The 21,719-nt window shown below is 44.3% G+C and overlaps 1 protein-coding gene across 1 annotated transcript in view; it reads left to right on the top strand.

Moving 5' to 3' along the window:
• The window catches only part of ralgapa2 (Ral GTPase activating protein catalytic subunit alpha 2), a 104,390-nt gene that overhangs the window by 66,137 nt on the left and 16,534 nt on the right, over positions 1 to 21,719 (top strand). The window contains exons 33-39 of the mRNA XM_005739033.1: positions 2,944 to 3,121; positions 4,525 to 5,356; positions 5,961 to 6,032; positions 6,813 to 6,936; positions 7,035 to 7,190; positions 9,837 to 9,995; positions 11,938 to 12,065. Coding sequence (XP_005739090.1) covers positions 2,944 to 3,121; positions 4,525 to 5,356; positions 5,961 to 6,032; positions 6,813 to 6,936; positions 7,035 to 7,190; positions 9,837 to 9,995; positions 11,938 to 12,065 — 1,649 coding nt within the window. The remainder of the gene's footprint in view (positions 1 to 2,943; positions 3,122 to 4,524; positions 5,357 to 5,960; positions 6,033 to 6,812; positions 6,937 to 7,034; positions 7,191 to 9,836; positions 9,996 to 11,937; positions 12,066 to 21,719) is intronic.

Below are 21,719 nucleotides of genomic sequence, written 5' to 3'. Positions count from 1 at the left end.
GTGCGTGCGTGCAAGAGAGACAGCAAAGATAGGTACATCCGTGTTTTATTATTTGATTTATTTGTGTACATAGTGTGCTCACATCTCCATGCACCATGTGCCCTTCTAACTACTGTGTTACCTTCCAGGAACTGTTGCTATGCGAATTGCAGTCAATTTGTTGTCAAGCACAGTCGTGGGTTTGCCCCCCCCCCCTTTCTACATCTCCACAGAGGAAGTTCTTTGGGGCTTTGGTGTAGCAGCTGTTTGGTTCACATCTTTTCAGCATCAAGCCTCAAATCCCTCCCCCTACGCACCCAGAGGTCTGCTTGATGGAATCATCCACATACTGTCTACATTGCCCCACACAATACTGTTTCACATGGCAGGGCCAGCGTCTCACAGCCAAGTGTGTGTGCGCTGAATGGGATTAGCCTTTGCATGGCTTTACCCAAGTTGCTCCACTCTGAATAAGAGGCACCCTCCTCTACATACATTAGGCATATGTTCTACCCCCTTACCTTTGCTCAGATTATACACTATACAGGTGTGTTTGTCTGTGTACTCGGATATGTATATGTGGCTAAGCATGCGTGTTTGTGGTGGGAGCTGAGCACAAGGATAAAGTCTTAATTAAATCAAACAGTGTAAACCTGTTCAGTGGCTGTAATCAACTGCCCCAGTGCGCCTTATCTAGCACTGCCAACGGATGCTCTGCCATCTGTTATGTAGATCGATACACTCACACATCACAGAAGAAATGGATTAGTGGCTATAAAGACCCTCTTTTCTTCCCTTTTCTCCCTCTCTCCCCCTTTTTGCCTTATGATGTAAATAGACCATATATTCCCCATTCACGTTCTCCTGCGTCGTGCACAGTCACGACAGACACTGCTGCATATTTTCTTACCAGACTTCAACCTTCTAGTACTATGAGTGAGTGGGGGGGGGAGGGTAAACATACATCGAATATCAATATTTAATAAAATGAATTAAAATCTGGGAATACTGTAAACAAGGTGGCTCGTCTTATTCACCAGCATCCTCAGATAACCTTAGCTAAGCAAACTTTTAATTAAATTGATTCAACTGAAAAACGTCCAACACTAGACACACTTCAGCGGGATTTATGGTCCAGCAGAGGAAAGTGTTCGCTGTCCGTTCCAGTCTGGGGACTGCCTGCAGAGAGCTCTGATGTCAAATGGAGGCGGTTTACAAAGTTTAGGGTACAGCCGGTCTGTGGGCCACTCTTACTTGTACTGCTGATGGTCCACTAGGCAGCTGCAGAGGAGAGCAAAGTTAAAACATGCAAAGCGCTGAAGTAAATCCAAGTGTTAAAAACAAGAGTCTCTACTGCAGCCACTGTCTGTGCTCCCATTCCCGGGAACTCTGCTGTCATTCTCCTCTATTCCAGCCCACTTGTCAACATTAAAAAGACACTTTCGTCAGCTGTGCTCAGTCAGGATCTTTGAGGACTGCACAGGAGCACATGTTGCATTTCCCTCTTCAAACTCAAATGTGTAGATGGACACATTAGCAGGACCGTAAATTATGCTTTATCTTGACCAAGTTGTCTCCAAATTCAAAGCACGCTAATGGCTCAGTCACATGAGTGAAAGTAGGACAGCGACCTCCTTTTTCAGCAACCAATTGCAAGTTTTGGTGACTAAATGGTTGCCTGGAGTGAGGTTGGTGTTGCTCAGTCACTCGCAAGTCACCTGATAGGAGGCAACCTTGCTGCAAACAGTTGCAGTCTGATTTAGACTGACCCCAATCACTACCATAAATCACTACACTGTTTATGTAGACAGATTGCTGACATGTTGCCATCAGTATGAATGAGTCAATGAGCAAAACTTAAGGAGTCTTGACTCAACTAACTGCCAGCTGCCTGTAATCTGGTTATACTGGATGTGATGGACCGAGCAGTGAAGGAAACTTAGGCACAGGTTAAAGTCCAAAAAAAAGATTTTTTATTTAACCCAAAAAACATAATTGGTTAACTCGTGCAAAAATAATCAAAATCTTGGGCCCATAAAAGAGGTCAAAATAACAAAACTCTACTCAAAGTTGACAATACAACTGATAACTCAAACAAACTGACTTCACTTAATGAGACAAAGGGGAAACTTAAATAGTGGCTGATCAGCCCACAAAAACAGGAGAAGGGGTAAAACACACAAAACCTAACTAAACCAAACATAATGAACTCCAATTCCCCCCCATGGTCCTGAGTTATGGCATGAACCAATTTGTAGTCTTCCTTTAAAGCTCGCTCCGCCCCTTTTCCACCTCTTGGCTCCTTAATCAAGGGACTGGAGCAGCTGCAACTAAGGTAACTCAGAAAACAAAAAATTAATCATACATAACAGTGTAAACTAAAATGTGCACACTTATTTTAGAATGCAGTGTTATGTGGATATGTGAATGAATTCTAAACCAAAACCAGTTATTTATTGTCCTGTAAATAAATTCCTATATTTAAAGAAAGAAATGTGAATGCAATGTTACTTATAAGCCTCTGCACTAACATGGTGGGTATTACCACTGTGTGGCTGTAAGTGCAGCCATCACACTGGAGCAGGAAGGTTGCTGAGCACAAATGTAATAGTTAAATATCAATTTATGTTAAATGAGAACTTCTGTCTACGTAGATGGCATTAAATGTGATTTTCAGCAATCTGTTGCAGTTAATTGCTGAATTCTAAGAAATATAAAACTGTTGGCATGTAGTTGCCGACTGCAGTCTCTTATCTTATCTGATTAAAGAGGTATGACTGAAGTTTGACTTTGAGGACATAATTAGCAGTTTGATAAAGGTGATTCCAGTAATGTTGTGAGTTAAATGTAGTAATATTATGGTATTGCGGGGTGTTTGGGGTGTCTCTACTAAGTACTGTAGCAAAACAACCCATGCATGCCAAATAATCACTACATTTTTGCTCTTCCGCTCTCGTTCCTCAGGTGCTGCACTGCTGTGTGGCTGGGTCCAACCTGCACACCCAGCAGAGCCACTATCTGCTCACCCTGTCTGACTTGTCCAGTGACTATGACCTCATGCTGGGTCAGGTTAAGCGTTGCGAGCCACCCCCGTCACAGACACCCACCATGGACTTAGGCAACCTACTCACTGTGGCTGAGGGTAAGGGCAGGAAAATGTCATTTCCTAAATCTGAATCTGTTTTGAGAAAGATCGCACTGCATAAAAAGGTTAAGTGTTAATTGTTGTATAGTATGTGTTAGTATGTACATAGGTTTACATAGGAGGGTTAAAAGCCAGTTAGTACTTGATGCCAGCTGCTGCATCGTAATGTTTTGGATACTGCTGCCAGCTCTATATTTTATAGTTCCTACATTATAGCTCCCAGAATATGGAGCCAAACTCTCTACCCTGTCTGCCCCCACCCTCCCACCCCCACAAAAAAATCATCCAAAACAGGTTACAGGTAAAAGCAAACTCTAAGTAGGCCATCCATTTAGAGCCTCTCCATTAAATGTCAATATCTTATTAAAAGTATAAAAAGGAAATCAACCATCACAGGGAATGGAATGTTCACATTAGTACTCAGCCCTAAGAGAAGACCCATTATGGGGTTTAGATTAAAAAAAAATCTTTTTTGTGACCTTGTGATTCCATTAGGCAACATATTTCTCTTTCTCTCTCGCGTCCTCAACTTTTAAAAAGTCCTCAAAGTCCAAATACACAATGTGAATGTCTCCTGAAACAATGTAAGAAATTCAAACAGAAGCTTTTGTCTTGAAAATTTCATCACACCTCTGCTTTTTTTCCAATTCTTTTTTTTTTCTGGTGCACAGCTGCACAGAGTCTTGGTTGAAATAACAAAACACTATCAAAAGGGCAAACCAAAGAGTGCCGGCCTAGTTATATTCATGCCCTCACCTCATATTGATCAAGTCACATCAAAGGGCCAGTGCATCTCTAATGCAGCTTGGCCTGCTTTCTAAAGAGCTTTCTCCACTTTGATGGGGGATGATGGTATTGATAGCACTGTCACAATGCAAGAGTGCATCTTCTTGTTTTTCCCACATCCCTGCAGAATAAAGCACGGCATGCCTTTCACTTGGGAGTAAAAACCTGTACATTTACATAAATGCAATCTGCAAAGTACAATTCTATTCAGAAGTCTGCAAAGATGGTGGTTCTCATTAGCACTTGGCCAGTCTCAATGGTTGTCCATTGTAAGAAGACTCAATGGGCTTTTCAAAGTTGTCTCTTATGATTAGATGCTACCTACTTAGAGGTGTGCTAGCTAAGCTATTGTGAGAAATGAATAAAGTAGCCCTATTAGTAATCATGAATCAGATTTGGGTTTGTGTAAAAGGAGCTAATAAAGAGTGTAACATGTCGACACACAAATGTGGAGCTTTTTAAATATTGTTAAAGTCTACATTGAACATATTATAAAAGACAGCCCTGAGTGCAGCTGTATTCTAAACCCATTGGTCATTTTTACTATTGATCATGTGTTACACTTGCTTGCTTGTATTTTTTTTTCCATCCTCCCATCCTTTTTCTCCCACCAGAAAAGCGTCGCCGAAACATGGAGCTGATCCCGCTGACGGCACGGATGGTCATGACACACCTTGTGAACCATTTGGGCCATCATCCCCTGAGCGGCGGCCCCGCTCTCCTCCACAGCCTCGTGAGCGAAAATCATGACAACCCATACGTGGAGTCGTCCGAGCTGTCTTCCGAGGTCTTCAAAAGCCCCAACCTGCAGCTTTTTGTCTTCAACGACAGCACGCTGGTGTCCTACCTGCAAATCCCTGCCGAGACTCCCACCGTTGGAGAGTCCCTGCACACTTCCTCCCAAGTACGCGTCATTGTCCGGGACATCTCGGGCAAGTACTCGTGGGATGGTGCCATCCTCTACTGCACCGCACATGAAGACTTTGATGTGGGAGCCTTTAAACCAGTTGACCCTTCCCTTTCTGCAGCCACTGCAGTCAACCACAGCAGCAACCCGCCCCCCTCCCCAGTAGCAGGACCGCACAAGCGTCATTGCTCAGGCTCCGATTGCCTCTCAAACTCTTGCGAGGAGGATGAGTTTGATGTTCTCGATAAGCTTTTGGAGGACCTCGGACACAGCAGCCCAGAATGTCTTCCCCAGCCACGACTTAAGCTTAACCAGCCGGCCGCGTCACCACACGGAATGAACCTAGAGCAAGAGAACGCCATCCTGGAAGCCATTCATCGTCAGACTCAGCAGGAGGAGGAGCAAGTGAGGAGGTGGGAGGCTGATGTAAGCTTTCGGGCTGACTGCCAGAGCGAACCGTCCCACCAGGAACCAAAAGCTCCTTTTTACTTCTGCCGGCTGCTGCTTAATGATCTTGGGATGAACTCTTGGGATCGCAGGTATTACAGACAGACTGCAAATAGCCTGCTCTTTACTGAAAGAAACAAATAGAGGAAAGTGGGGTTTTAAGAGAAGTCAGACAGGGGTCTGTTACTTATTGGTCACTAGTCTAAAAACAAACACACATTAAATGCAGGCAATCAGAGAGAAAGAACAAGACACACATCCTCTTGTTAAGTCTGACACAAAGTCACTTTCTTCATCTTCAAAGTAACTCAGCTGTTGGCTTGTTACTCAAAGAGAGAGAGGATGAATTTAAAGGCACATTGGAGTCCGCAGTGTCTTAATCTCCTCTCCACAGGATAAGAGTGCCCAGCTGTTTTCACTAAGGTCTAGCTTGCAGAGCCTCATCTTTGCTGTTCTGCCCCGTAAATTAAAAGCTTACACCTCTTAATGGTGATGGTGTAACATGCACACTACAAGAGGAGATTGTGGCTTGCACCTGTGCCTGTTTTTTTTTGGTCCTTGGTCATCAGATCTGCAAAACACAACTTTGGTTTAACACTTATTTTCTTTGTGATGATTTAAGCCGCTGATGGCAGTTTTAGTTTCAGATTAAAATCCTCATGTCTAATCTAATCAAGACTTGTTGTTGTTCAACAGGAAAAGCTTCCATTTGCTGAAGAAAAACTCTAAACTCTTACGGGAACTGAAGAACTTGGACTCCAGGCAGTGGTAAAGTTCACTTGGGAGTTTTGTATCATCTTGTGATGATTTAGCACGTCATGATAAGCAGTGTTGTCTGTAATGTATTGTGTTTTCCTGATCGCCCATAAACATGTTTCTGAATGAGTGGAATTAACTCTTTGCATGTCCTGCGAGCCCTCCAGTTTTTCAAGACTGCAGTGCTCCGTTACTACTCCATGAATTTGCTAATCTGTGCCAACTCCTGCTGAGCACAACCCTGGAAGTCTCCCTCCATCACTCTCTCCGTCCTGTTCTTATCGTTCTTACTGGACTCTCGTAGTCCGATCAATTAGTGCTCTACACATTGATAATGACAGGAGGTTATAAAATAATGCCCTCAGAAGTGGACCGTTTTCTCCCAGACGGTAGACCTGGTTGGACAATAACAACCTGTGCGCAATCATGCAAAGTCTCCTAAATGCACTCCAGCACAATGTACTGCCATGGCAACAGGGAAAGTAGGATGGGGGGGCTTTGCTGCCATTCTTCTTCTTCTTTTTTTTTTTTAACATGATGTTAAAGCTGATGGATAGATAGCAGACGGGTTTTTGGAGATAAACATTTTTTCCCCCTCTGTGCTTGAGATTTTTATTCAGCAATTCAATTACACAATTGACCTTGATAAGCGAGGTGTAATCCAAGCATTTCATCCAGAGTAGCTCAAGTAGTTAAAGGCTTTTCAAGTTGTGTTACAACTGTTAAACTGGTTAGTGTAGCTGTTGTTCTTTTAATGCTGGCTGCTTTTTATTTTTTTTTGTTGTTCTGTAGCCGAGAGACGCACAAGATTGCTGTGTTCTACATTGGAGAAGGCCAAGAAGACAAGTGCTCCATTTTGTCTAACAGCACAGGAAGCCAGGACTATGAAGACTTTGTATCTGGACTGGGATGGGAGGTGCAAACCACGACTTTAAATCAAATCTTTGCATTCATATTTGCACAAAGTTGTACAGCCTCACTCAGAAAAGAGTAACTTTTGCTTGTACATTTCAGGTGGACCTAGCCACGCACTGTGGCTTTATGGGCGGGCTCCAGAGGAATGGCAGCACAGGTCTAACGGCTCCTTATTATGCTACCTCCACTGTGGAAGTAATTTTCCACGTCTCAACGCGTATGCCATCTGATTCTGATGACTGCCTCACCAAAAAGGTAAAAAAAAGCTCGTATTGACTATTCGCACATCTGGATTGTCTGTATTGAATTACTTGCACACCTTAAGTTCTAAGTGCATTAGAAAAAGAAGAATGTACTGCAGTGAAATGGCTACACAGCCATGCCTGCCCAGAGCAGTATGTTGTTGCAGCCTTCAGCTCTGTGTTAAGCTGTGATCAGGAGGTGTGACTCCAGAGTGTGGGCATTGATTAGTGACCCTGGCCAGGAAGGCCTGAGGAGTAGAGAATCGCAGGCGCGTGAGTGAAGAGAGGGCATGTGCTGCTGTGGTAATGACTATGATTCTGCTAGCCCCTGCCCCCCTCCCTGTGTGCTGTGACCAGGGCCTGGATTCAGCCATTAGCTCTCTCTGCTAGGGCAGGCGCCGGCCGGATGCCGGCAGGATCCTTTTATCCAATTCCTGCTGCCGCCACAGGAGCGATCGATTTGGTTCTGCAGTGGGATTCTGAGCTGTAGTGCAGCAGTAGCAGTTAGCAGAAAGAAATGAGCCGCAAGGCCCCTGCCCGTGCTGCCAATCTTCTCATACAGTACCCTGCTGAGGAGGGAAATTCATCAGGCTCTCCTCATATCCAGCCACACTCCAGCCCTCAACAGACATCCCCCTCTCCATTTCACAAATAATCGCCTACTCATTCCAAACCCATCCTGGAACTGTGTTTAGTGGCCACGGAAATTAGTCTGAGGAAAGATTTTGTCTCGGTTTGTCCAGAGTGTGGCGCTGGAGGGGTGCCCGTGCCCAAAGCAGAGTGTGCTGCCACTCCGCTCTCATTCAGTTTCGCCGGGAACTTCTGTAATTGCTCGTGCTCACCTCGCACAGATCTCCACACCAGCTACAGGTCCAAGAGAAATTTGCAGGCTGGGCCGCTTGCGCCGATGTTTCAGAAAACGATGGGAAGGTAAAGAGAAGAGAAAGTGGTATGAAAAAATTGGAATGAGAAACAGGCTTTGTCTGTGTCTAAGTACGATGTTACTCTGTCAATTTAAAAATAACACTTTTAGTCCAGCAGTCACCCACTTTACTTGCTGTAACCATAGAGGCATACTGTAGGGGAGAGACGGATGGGGTAGCTCTCGCTGAGTAGATTGCCTGTTTGAAGCTGATGGAAGGGGGGGAAAAGCTAAACCTAAAAGAAAAGAGGGAAAACCATGAATTCCTCAATCCAATTGTGGGTTTTAAGGCACTGCAGGCTGTAGCAGCAGCAGCAGCTGGCTTCAGTAATGCATTTATAGAAATGACCTGCAGGGTTGGGGTCAGGCCATGTAGACGATGTGGATGTGTGTGAAAGCGAGGGAGATGGACGGGTGCCTTAGCCGTCCCAGTTACCCTCGGGCACTACGTCTTAACTAGGTTGATGCAGGTTGTTTTCATTAGGATGCTCTTGTCTTCTGGATCCTTTGGGTGGCAGTTTTCATGTATGTGAACCCCACTGGTTGGGTGGAAGGTCAAGGTGGGCTAATTGGACAAGAGCCTTTGACTTGAATCACATTTTATTAAAGAAGTCTCAAACATTTGGATGTGATTAACAAGGGGATAAATGGGTTGGTGCAGAAGATGATTGACTAGAGCATAAGCATCCTCATTAAACTTGTCATTCAGCTAATCCAAATGCTACTATCTTAACCCAAATTAACATCCCACTGCTGATTGTCTGCAGCAAATGCATATTCAACATTTTCTCTGAAATTGTCCCAGTGACTGACCTGGCTGGTACCTGCTGATCCTTGGACAGACAGACTGAACTGGCGAGCTCCAGTAATCAGCATGCCGTGGATTTGTTTAAGATTAGCGTATTACCATAATTAAGGGCTTATAATAGAATGTGCTAATTGCATTTTTGGTGGCGAGGGCATGTTTCTTAATGGCTCATTAGGCCAACAGTACATTGGCAGATGTTTTCTTCTGAGTAGAGACTCACTTTTCAGTGTCTATGATACTCTGGAAAATGGAAGGACTGCTTGATTCGACATCACTGGACCACCAGCTAATAAATGATCTACACTTGTCATCAGAGAATGTAATGTTGCTACTCCCATCTATTTTACTTTGAAAGGGGGAAAGCTGTTTACCTTTTTTCTTCTTCTTCTTTTTTTTTTTTTTTTTTTAAACTAGCATCAGTCAATTTCCTGTCATTTAAGCAAATCTTCTTGTCCTGCCCAGTTTCATTTGTGGTTGTGAACAGAGTGGAAATGGGAAGCAATTTAACCTCTGATGGGGTAGGTTAATTGTATTTGAATTATTTGGTTTTAAAATGCTCAATTTTGTCCATTTTATGTTTGCTATTTGAATTTGTAATGAAAAAGCTATAATAGGAGACTAAACCAGAGCCAGGCTACGATTTAGACCATTGTTTTCAAACAAAGTTTGCGATCACCTGCTCCAGAAACAGTTGCTCCCAAGATGCACTAGAAAATAATATTGTCAGTCATCCTCTTCTAAAAAGATTTTTAACCTCAGTCCGCTCCTCGGTCTCCTGGAGGCAGTGTGGGTTTTAAGTGCAGAGCGGATAAAACCCAGTTAGAAGCCCTAATCCATCCAAATTTGTGTTCCTGTCTAGTTCCCCAAAGCAGTGAAAATTATATTCGCTCACTAAGCTGTTGATTAGACTAATTTTGTTTGTTTGGCAGCTGCGTCACCTGGGAAACGATGAGGTGCACATAGTGTGGTCCGAGCACACCAGGGACTACCGGCGCGGCATCATCCCAACTGACTTTGGAGATGTGCTGATAGTCATCTACCCAATGAAGAAACACATGTATTTCATCCAGATCATGAAGAAACCACAGGTAAATGGCAGTGCCGAGTGGAATATTTAGGTTATAGACCACTTCAGATGTTTTAGCTCTTTAGGTGTAATGATCATTTACGGGAGGTTTTACTTTTTAAGCATGCGGTCATGTCTTAAGGGCACCTAAACAAAGTGGTAGCAGGTTAATTCTACCTGTTACCTGCTGTAACAAGTCAGCATACAGCATGGCACTGCATTAATTTCCTGTCTGTGTTCATTAGATAATGCAGACCCTCGTCCTTCTGTTGTGTTCAGACTTTGCTCTGAATTTCATACCTTCTTTCCCTTGTTGTGGTTTCTGTCTGAAGGCTCTCAGGTCTTTCCTCCAGCGATGCATTATTACCCACACTGTGGGTATGTGCTTTCAGAGATGGTTACTGGCCTTTGTTGGCTTGCTTTCATCTTGGTTACTCCATAGTGCTGCACTCGATGTGTGGCCTCCTGGAGGACCGTGAAATTACTTTGTCCAGGATGACTGGATTCAGATGTTCAGATATATCCACACATTATAAAAGTGCATAGTGCAAAATTTGTAAAGCAGTATTTTTCTTTTCTTTCCAGTAAGTTATCTTGAGAGAGATAATCGGGAAATGGATCATGTAAAATGATGTTGTAGTTTAAGCCTAACTTGAAGAAACACGTTATGTTCTTATTCTTCCATTGTTTTTTATAACAGTCATAGGAGGAGGGGAAATTCATTCAGACTGTATTTGTTTCTTTCATTGTTTTTTAGTGTGAATGATCATAGTGCCAATTTATTGCCGTCTCTGTTTGCATCATAGTCATTGCTCTAATGGAGTTCTGGTTTTGTCTGTGTAAACAGAAAACTAGCGAGGCCATCCTCGTCACTGAAAGCTCCACGTTTTGACTTTGTTAAATGTCAAAATTCAACACAGCAGTTCACTAGATGCAAAACTTTATTCACTGCTGAGAGCACATTAGTTATCAAAAATAAATTTAAATCGTTTTCCTGGAACTCTCAATTGCTGTTAAGAAAACCCACAAAACTGCTTTTATCATTCATGAGTCATACACTAGTCAACTTCCATCCATATGTTTTCCTCAGTGCTACTCCAGGCCCACTCATGTTCATGGAGGGCCTATTCCAGATAACCTCTGAAAACACTAACCCTTTGTGCAGGAAGCTTTTATTTCAGTTTTTCTGTCGGGGAGCTGCACAAAGAGGAATTGGAATGAAGCTGAAAAACTACAGTTGTTAAAGATCATAATTTAAAAAAAGAGTTTCTGCCACAGGAAGCCTTTTTCATTGGGTGAAGGTCAGAAGAAGAGCTGCCGCTGCAGTGCCGAGCCCAATCGTGAAAAAATAAACATTTTTATCGGAGAGTTCCTCTAAATTAAAAAACATGTAAAACCATCTACTCAGATGTCTGATACTGGAGTATTTATAGTATAACATCAGGTTTCCATCACACGATTTAGCTAATTATTCTGTATCACTGGTGTTATACATTATTTTGTTGTTTAATTTGGCTGGTCGAGTGCCAAGTTGAGGACAGCAGGGCCTTTGGAAAGACTTTGACGTTCACGTCAACTTCCAGGTCAGTGACTATTGAGCTTCAGTGATTAAGGGCCCCCTTCCAATATGCATGAACAGACGCGTACACACACGCTATTCTTGAAATTCATTCTGCCCCTTTGTATTAAATAGCTCAATATGAGGGCATTGTATAGTATTGATTGTCATTTTAATTTCATTTACCTAACATTGATTCGCATAAGATATGTGTGGTTGTCATGCAGAGTTAGGCAAAATCCAATTTCAACTTGAACCCTTCCCCTAAACAGATGGAGGGTTTTTTGTTTTTAAACAAAAAATGTGTCTCTTAAGTACTTGCACATGCAAAAACAGGATCCGCACTAAAATTTGAGTTTTATTATCGACTCGTCTAATTTCTTTGTTTCTTTCTTGACTTCCTCAGGTTCCCTTCTTTGGCCCTCTGTTTAATGGCGCTATCGTCACTGGAATGCTGCTGCCAAGTTTAGTACGGGCTACCTGTATCAATGCCAGCAGAGCTGTCAAGTCCCGGCTGACTCTCTACCAGAGCTTGTATCCTTTTTTCCTCAAGGCTTCTGCTTTATTTCCTCTCTCACACAGGTACAGCTCCTCAGATGAGTGTGACACTTTTAAAAGATGAGGCAGTGGTTACTCAGAGAGCTCAGACTGCTAAGTTTATTAGCAACGATTTTGAAATATTTCAATTAGATGTAAATAAAACATCACTGAGATTAAATTTCCAACATGACAAGCCACCACATTGGAGTGGATTCACTGGAACATGTGGTGTGCTTTCCATGTTAGCCAAAGTACACAGCTGAGTGCAGACACTGATCTTTATGAGCTACCTGATTTACATACAACTATTAGGCCTAGGCTGTTTCACAGCCTGGAGCAACACGGGAGGTTGCGGGGCTGTTTTGGGTAAGAGAACAGATAATGTGTCATCATCTATCACTACCGTTTTATGGCGGACGAGAAGAACCAAAATAAAAGCCCCATCAACAAATGTATACAAGTGCATACACTCACACACTGCTCTCATCCCTACACCCATCCATCCAACTGTGTGCCGTTAAGAGCCTGACTCCAGCTGTAGTTGTCAGTTGGTTTAAAGAGAGTGTAATTACCAGTGGAGATGAATTAGCATGTGAATACCAGCAGCACAGAGTCGAGGGAGGGGTGGGAGGGTGAGATTGGGGGGGCAGAGTTGGGATGGCCCCTGGAGGGGGAAACCTGATCTCCCTTAACGTCCCGCTCCTACTCGGACAGCGTGTGCGCCACCGCCTCACCAGAACCACACTGCCCCTCTGGCAGTTGCTATAGAAACCTCTCCCAAGGAGGTTTTATTTGGATTGAGGATGTATGCATAATTTCTAAACTTGTTTTCAGACTCTGTGTGGATGACTATTACTCACAAAGGGCTTTTGGTCTGTCATCGTGCTGCACCGCTCACAGTGTAGGGTGTGTGCAAGTATGTGTGTGTCTGTATGCATTTCACAGTGCATCACATAGCTTGGCCCCCCCACCCCAATATCGGGCCTTGTCTGAAAGTCCCCGGGGGTATCCTGAGTGACAGATGTCTGTTACCCGACGCCAAGTGAATTAGCCCAGTGTGATTCTCAGTGCCAGAGGGGGGCCGTCCACAGGCCTGCCTGGCTCTGGAAGCCTGAGGGACTGGGGAAGCCGAAGGGATTTTTGTTTTTTGTGGGGGGTTTTTTAAAGGGGGGTGGTGCTGCTGCAGTAAGAGGGCCGTACTGGGACACTAAAGCCTCACCTGGCATTCCTTAGCACAGAATCAGTTCAGCACAAAGGCATGATCTATGAGAGGAGATAAGCGCTGCCTCTGGAGTTCTGGCACCGATCGGCTGCCAGGCCTCGCACACTCCACCAGAGGAGATGAATGAAAGTGCCAGGCGGAGCGCATGGCCAAAATGAGTATCTGCATGTCTGCCTAGCCAGAGAGCTCGTGAGCACAGAGGCAAAACTTTAAGCTAATGAATGTTTGGTGCTGTATGAAAAGTGACAACTTGAGATTTGATATTTTAAGAGAATGTCAGAGCGCACTGGTGCAACGTCCCGCAGTGGTTCTGATCGTAAAAGAAACAGTGCGTTGGTAGCCAGGTGGAGTTGCTCTTTCAGATGCTTTGATTTCAACATTGCTTTTACTGTTACGCCACTCCAGCCTTTTGCATTTTTCCCTCTCCGGTCGTTTCAGTTCTTCCATCTTCTCAGGATATTGCAGCCCTTTATCTTTCACAGGTTGGAACAATGACCTGAAACTCTTTTTTTTTTTTTTTTTTTTTTTTTGATGAAAATCCTCATCCTTAGTTTACCCCTTCACAATGCCTTTACAATTCACAGCCTGCTCTCTGCCTGTGAGGCCACTCTCCAAGGTAATTAGTTGAATATTTCTTCAAAGAGAAGCTATATAACCCCTGTGTGTCCAGATAAAAGGCCAGTATGGCTCTGCAGCCCCCTCTCTCGCTCCGTCACAGGGATCTAGAGGACTCCAGCAGTCTGCTGCAACGCTCACAGAATCTCTCGAGCTAATAGGATTTGATATTGAAAAATGACCACCAGCAACATTTTCTGAAAATACACACAGATGGGCTGCAGGAGTGTTTTTCAAAAGGATACTACCTCTTGGCAGCTTTCTGTCTTTCTCATATGGCTTTGCTCTCTCGTCCTTTTTCTGCCCACATGATTTTGTCAAATCTGTGCAGTTGCATATGCCTTGTCGTGTCACGTACAGCCATCGGTGTCATTTGCGATTTGTGTCATTTTCCTCTGCCAGGACACAACCTTGGCCTCATAGGCAACATATCACAAGACTCTCACAGACAACTCATAATGTATCATTTATTATTTATATGGCTGATAGGAAATGCAGCTGCTCTGGCTTTGTGTTCTAAGTGTATTGTTGGCCATTCGCGGCTGCATTTTGAATACTTGAGACCACAAAATGTTCAATCAAAAACAACTTTGAATTAAATGTAACCACATTTGTTTTTACAGACTTCTGTGAAACATGGATGTTAATCGGGCCCTCCCTTGCAAATGTAAGAAGCTTAAAACCAAAAACAGCTATTAGTTTGTTAGTGACACGTGGACCAAACCTGCCACTGCACTGCCTGCTGCCATTTACTGTATGAGAAAGATCCTTCATACTGTCAGTATAGAATAATGTCGTCATCCAGAAGGTGGGATTCATTTCACTCTTCAACAAGCACTTGAGTTTGATGTGCCATCCATCACTCTTTGTGATGGGGTATTGTTAAAGGTGAAGCGTGTGTGTGTCTGTGTGTGGGGTGATGGCAAGTTACTAATAGGTGAGACAATGCAAAACTGACCTTGATTCAGAGGCATAGCCTTCCTATTGGACAGAATCAATAGCTTTTGCACACTGCCCTTAGTCCCCATCCTTTGCTCTGACACACAAGTAAACACACACACAGATCCATCTCCAGGCAGCGATCAATAACCATAATCTGTTTCTGCCCATCGCCAGTCATGCGAGCCAGGCTTTTAGGTAGCGTGTGTGTGCGTGTGTGTGTGTGTGTGTGTGCAGCAGCAGGAAGAGGAGAGGAAGGCTTGATCCTTTCAGTGGAACCCAAAAAGCTGCTTAACTCTGTCATGTTCCCTCACAGGCTCATGTGAGCATATCTGCAGTCCCCCAGCTCCACTGCTGGAAACAAGATGTACATCTTTGCAACGGCTGTATGCTGAAAACACAATGGATATGATATTCTGCATGCACTGCTTTTGTGTGCCGTTTCTGCATCCCCACACGCCGTCATAATTAGTACAGTCGCCGCATTGACCGTGACACATTCTCACACCCCTTCTGAGCAAGTTATTGTCCCGGTCTCATCGCGTCTTTGTCTCACGACAGCATGTTCTTTTGTATACTGTAAGATTCTTCACCTAGCGGAGATGAAAGTGCGCCTGTATGCATGATAGGGTGTCATGAATAGGATCTGCCATGTTAGTGTTGTCTCCCATGAATTATTTAGCATCGTTGATAGGTCTAATTTGCCAGCTGTTGTGCCATAACTGTTGGCAGACTCATGGATAATACTCAGCAGTCTATATCACTATGGAGCACAGTGCTTGACTGGGCACAGTGAGACGCCAAGCTAGTCATTATAAGCTGGATTCATGTAATGGTCTGAGCTGATGTGAGTATAGCCAACTTCCTGTTCACTGGAAGCGGGGCTGACCAACTAAAAGTAATTTGTAATCTGCAGTAACTTTTGCAGCGGGAGTTGGACAGCTTGACTTGTTGCATGATTTATGACAAGTGATTGTCAGCATATTGTTATTACTGGATGCGAACCGTTTAGTCGGAGGCGGTTGGCTGCTGTTGGATGAGTAGGTAGCTGGAGTTGGGTGAGGGGCTAGTTTGGACTTAAAGTGTCCCTGCTTGGAGTTGGCAGGGCTAAGTTTGGGCGGAGGCTGGCATTGGCTTTGATAGGGTGGTTGAGAGTTTACACATTATTTCAGGGGGCTGCAAAGAGAGGAGGGGGCTCTCCCCAACTGAATGTTTTAACCTAATCCCATTATCAGTGTAGCGCACTGCCTCCCATCTCTTCCCCCTTCTTATCCCTGCTCCCTCCCACTCCTCTCTCCAGCTGACCAGCTGTTCCTGCCGGGACTCACGACAATGTCCGATGTGTTCAGATCACTGAGTACCCCCCTCCTAATAAACACACACACATGAACAGAGCGCAGTCCATGCACGACCAAAGCAATTGCCAAGCCCATTGCTGGAGCCGAGAAGGCCTAGAGGAGGAGGGTGTTGGTTGGGGAAGAAGGGGTGTAGCTTTGGGGGTTTGGAGGGGGCAAGCACAGGCCTGTCAAACAGAGAGCCCTGACTCAGGAGGCAGCCCAGCTCGGATGGCATATGGCGTCTAGCTTCATACAACATGCAAAAGTATTCTCTCTCTTCACCCCCTCTCATCTACTCCCCCTCCCCATCTCCCTCTCCCTGCTGCTAATGCAGAATGACTCATAGCATTACTCATTTTTTTCCTGCCCCCCCAACACACATTAGTTCCTCCTCCTCTTGCCACCCAGCCTGTAACAAAAGGCGTACACTGTGCGGCACCCACACCCTGAAAGCCCTGGGGGCCTAGCACAGCCTACACTCTGGGGTCTGAGCTTCATGGGGGCCGCCCCCTTTTAAACACAGGTAGAGCAGGCATGGAACCAGACAGCCAACAGCAGGGCCCCAGAGCCCCGCCTGTCAGAGCGTACACACACTGCTGGTGTCAGAACTGCCTGTTGGTGTATATCAGTTTGTGTTTGTATATACAGCTAGCTTTGCACTCTTGTGCTTCGGGGCTTTAAAATCATCACGCTTGGTGTCCTGCATTTGTTCATCTTTGTCTCTCCCTGCAACCTTTGTGACGTCTTGCTGGTCTCACTGATATTTTTCCACATTTTGATTGATATTTAATTACCATGTATAAAAGTCTATTTCTTATCAGGATTTTTTCAGTTGCTTTCATTTATTTACTTTTTTGCGCAGTGTTTATCAAATAAAAAGCCGTGGTGTTTTCAGGTATCAGTGGTGGAAAACTGCGTAGCCTAGTGTAACCCAAAGAATGTCACGCTCTGTGTATTTTTAAACTTGAACCCCCACCCTCATGCCCTCCTCCCCCGTCCGTCTGTTATGCGTTCGTGTCTGACATCTGTCTGTTTGTTAGCGGCAAAGTGAGAGCCGGTTTTATGCGGGATCACCTTCCCTGTCTCTTCTCCATCTCGGCGTTGTGGAATGGGTTAGGAATGCCAAAAAGACCATTACAGTTGTGTGAAGGATTCTGTGTACTTTTTGGCAGCTCTTTGGACTAAATTAGTATTATTTTCTGGTCAATATATTTGAATTCCAGTACAAGGGATTTTTCCTTGTGTGGTGTATAAAAAGTGCCACATTCTGAATGTCAGATGGTAAAAATGGAAGAAAAACTCTGTATTTGAAATGATTTGACTATTAGATAACTGGAAAATGATTTGAAGTCTATTTCTTTGTCTTTGTCATTTTAAAATATCTTTCTACTACTGTGTGCTTCTAGAGAAAAGCCTCCCAGTTCTCCTAATGTGCTTAATAGCAGAAATTCCCACAGATTGAACCATCAAAGAGGACAACATGGTCCTCCTCCCTCTTATTATAGTTTGCATATGCTTGATCATGTAGGACTAAAGTCCTCATCTCAAATAGGCTACTATATGTAAGGGAATGGCCCTCCGAGCCAAAAAGAAGCGCAAATATTCTCACAAAATATCACGCATAGAAACATTGATGCAATCACCGTCTCACTAATAACGCACAGGATGCGTAGTCAGGATGCTGTGACCCCGGTCGCATGATTGGACCTATTACGAGCTGCACTGAGACATGTTCATTGTGATTGATGTGTGGCGCTGCTAGCTTGGGTGTAAAAACCTGTGTCTGCTTTATGTGATTAGCATCCAGCTAGCCACTCCATCTGTTACCCCTAGCCCTGTTTAATTAATGAACTTTCTTTTTCCACCCCACAGCCAGGCAGTGCAACACTAAAGCAAAAGCTGTTAGTCCTCTCAGGTTATCCAAATGGATGCGTGTTCTTGCTCCCCCTCCCCTCAACCCACCCCCACTCAACCCACCCACCCACTCTCAATGGGTGCGTTCTCATTGATTAGTTATGTTTTGTTCCCCCCCCCCCTCTTTTGTTTCAGGGTTCTTGAAGGGAGGGTTAATGAGCTTTCCTGGCAAGCTTTAGTGCTTGGAATCTGGGGATAAATGGGAATAATTTTGTTGTTTTTTGTTTTGTTTTTTGTGATGGACTTGGCAGAGATGTGAAGCCTCGTGCCACCGTGTCAGTCTGTGTGAGTGTGTGTTTGTTTGGGTGTGTATGAATGGGTTGCGGCGGGGTGCGTTGCATTTCATCCCTGCTGGTCCATTTTTCGTCTTCAGAAGCCGGGAATCTGGAACACTCTTTAACAGTTGGCTCTGTCACTATTCATCTTCCAACCATCTCAGCAAAACTCTTGTCCTGTCCTCCTTTTACCACCAAGTAGTCTCTCTTTTTTCATTTACGTCCCTTCTTCCTTCCATGTCTCGTGAACAGCCTTTTGTCCAGCTAAAGCTGCCCTCTTTTGTTTGTGCGGCCTTTTTTATCCTTGTGCTAATCGGCATGGTCGTGTGCCTGAGTTGGACCCCATCTTTCACGCTCAGCTCTCCTTTGTTTGACACACCGCCCCTGATAAGAATCCCAATTCTAGGGCCTCTCTGATATTGAAATCCAACAGCGGCGTAGAAAGAGCCTTCAATCATCTATTATCTGTGCTCCAGTGATTACCATTCAATCTCCCTGGGTCCAGGCTCCTCATCACCGGCCCCAGAGCTGAGGCCGTCCCCTGAAAGAACCTGCATCCCTTAACGTCTGTGTCACATTGAGCATAGCCATAGATATTTCTGACACCGTCTTGAGACAGCCACGCATCGAGCGCTGCTGGGAAATGTCAGCAAAATGTCACTCATCATTCTCCACTGGAATCTCTCGTTCTCTGATCTGGCACGGGGGTTTTGGAGACTCTTGTGAAGATACCTTGTGACATTATTGGCGGCCTTTGTCCCTAAATGGCCATTAATTTTTCAGTTCCCTTTTTTTGTTCAGACACCAGAATTGCTCTTTTTTTTTTTTTTTCCCATAAGGCTGCATTGCTTTTAATGTTGCAGACTTAATTGGCTGTTTTAAGAAGGAATTGCTTGATTATTTATAAGTTGCACATTAATGCCTCTTTAAATGGTTCAAAGGCAGTGTGTGCTCTTCCGCTGGCCTGTGGCCATTATTCTCTTTCAGAGGATGTCCTTGTGCCTTGCAGCATTTGCATTTTTGCACTAAATGGAATGTTCTGCATTGACAGACAGGCAAGGGAAACAAAGCAATAACAAAAACAAAACATTTAACTGTGCATCACTGTGCATCGTCTGCTTCTTCTTAGAGGAGCAGCCTTTGATGTGTTAATGCTGATAGTCTGTATTTCATTGTCAAGTGGTGGCTGTGGCTGAAAGGGAAGCGGTGAGAAATATTGGCCAAATCTTCCTTTGCGTCTCCACTGCAACAGGCTGTAATAGAGTTTGATGTCGAACAGAAAGAAGGTTTTGTTGGTTGTAAAAGCACGCGGAACACCTTTTGGGTGGTGGGATCTCCTTTAAAAATACCGTATAACTTTAAAGCACCATTCCTGCTGTGCATGGTTAGCATTGCTTTTTTTCATCATTTTCCTGTTTGCTCTTGTTTTGTGTTCAAACATCCACTTACCTAATTCTGTGTTTAAATACACAGCAGCGCTTGGTACCTTTTTGTTTAATGTAGCGTACACATCTTCATTAGTTATGTATATCTTCTAATTACTATTGATGAGACTCTCGCTGATTTGGGTACAAATCTATAGCTTTTCATATTCTAATGAGTGTTATTTACCCTCAGATCTCCAAGCCAGGGGGCTTTGTGCAGGCAGATATAGCCCGCACTGCTCTAGCTACACCCACTTGTTTTTGTATCTGCCGACTCTGACAAAATCCAGTTTCCATCCCCCCACATCATCACCCGTCTGTGTGGATGTATAGCACTTCCCGCTCCTCCATCTGTTTTTGTCCACCCATGAAAAGGTCCATTATAATCTGCAGGATGCACAGTGGACGTACTGCAAACTCCACTTCAGCCAATCAAGACGCAGCTCTGAACTCGCGCCGTGAATCCAAGGGGCACGAACGCCACCCCCGAGTTCGTTTTGATTATGTGCGGTCTCTGCCAGAGATCTTCAGTTGAACAAGTTTTTATACCAACATTGTCTCCATCGTCCCTTTTCCCTATAAAAGCTTCCACTGTGAATGGAGCTCTGTGCATGCCCACTGGATGATGGCAGGCTCCTGATTAACCCTGGAGTGACTAGCTAATGTCATTGAAGGAGAGCCACCTGGCTGTGAGACTGTACAGTCAGCTGCCACTGAAGGACCAGAATAGGAGACGACCAGGTGTTGGGCTCCAGCCCCCCTAATTGTTGCCATGTAATAGCCTGCTTGACTGCACAATATAGCCCAGGGGCGAGGATTAGGAAAAAGCTGTTGCCATCGTAGAAGTCTATTTTCTTTTTTCCTAAGGTTTTGTGTGCGACTTTCTTTTTAAGTGCGTACATCTATAATTCTTCCTTCGCTGTCCTCCTCCTGAGGTTATCCACCATTCCAGGTTTTGTCCTTGCACATTACAGAATCTGGATATTTACTGTAAATGTGCACAACTACAAAGTTGCTTTTCAGATTGTGATGGGATAGAAAAATGTTTCATGTCCATGAGATTAACTGGCACAAACTTGACAGACTTTAGTTATCATGCATCAAAAAGTATGTGCATCATGTACTTGACAGTTTAGTATTTTCTTTCTTTAATAATTGGCCCGACAGTCCAGATCTCATAACTCATTCTAGCAGCGGTGGCATTGATTAAACTATGCCCCTAGTCACAGTAATGAACCTGTTCTGCCAGTGCTTTTACCGCAGATGTGATCATATGTAACCTAGTGCTAATCATTAGCATTCTCCCTAAATGCCAGGCATTTTGCATGAGGCCAGGCAGCCTAATTGGTCCAATGAACCTTTCACAGAGGGGGCAATGGAGGAGCAAGAGACTTTATGTGTAGGATGCCTCGGCCGGGAGGCAGAAAAGGGATGCTTGGCATTAATGCATCACGCGTCTTCTGACGCACATACCGCAAGCATCATTAAAATTGCAGAAGCCTCTGTTCATTTTGTTTTAATATTTCATCAGTGCTTGTCTGAGCTGTGCGATCGCAGGGTGAAAATCAGAGTCATTTGGCATGACCCGGCGTTGGCACATTTCTCTGACAATTTAAGTGTCAGGTTGGTTTTGCAGATGTGTCAAATAGATTATAGAACATCAGGGTACTTTGATTACTGCTGTGCTTTGAGGTGTGTGTACAGGTGGGCAGAAACCGTGTGAGCGTGATAATCATCGTGCTACAAATTTCATCATGAAAGTTGGAAGAGAGAAGAGGCTAAAGCCCTCATATGGATTTCAGCATGCCCTTCCCTGTTTAATCTTTGACTTTTTATTAAAAGTTCGAATTGAGATCAGATAGATGCTTTTTGCTTCCTCTCTCTCTTGAACAATTTCAGGAACTGAGGGGAAAATATGACAG

Source organism: Pundamilia nyererei, unplaced genomic scaffold (assembly GCF_000239375.1).
Source record: "Pundamilia nyererei isolate P.nyererei 1_Seehausen unplaced genomic scaffold, PunNye1.0 scaffold00088, whole genome shotgun sequence".
Taxonomy (NCBI): domain Eukaryota; kingdom Metazoa; phylum Chordata; class Actinopteri; order Cichliformes; family Cichlidae; genus Pundamilia; species Pundamilia nyererei.
Note: the sequence above shows the minus strand (reverse complement) of the source record. Positions and strands in the feature narration are given on the sequence as shown.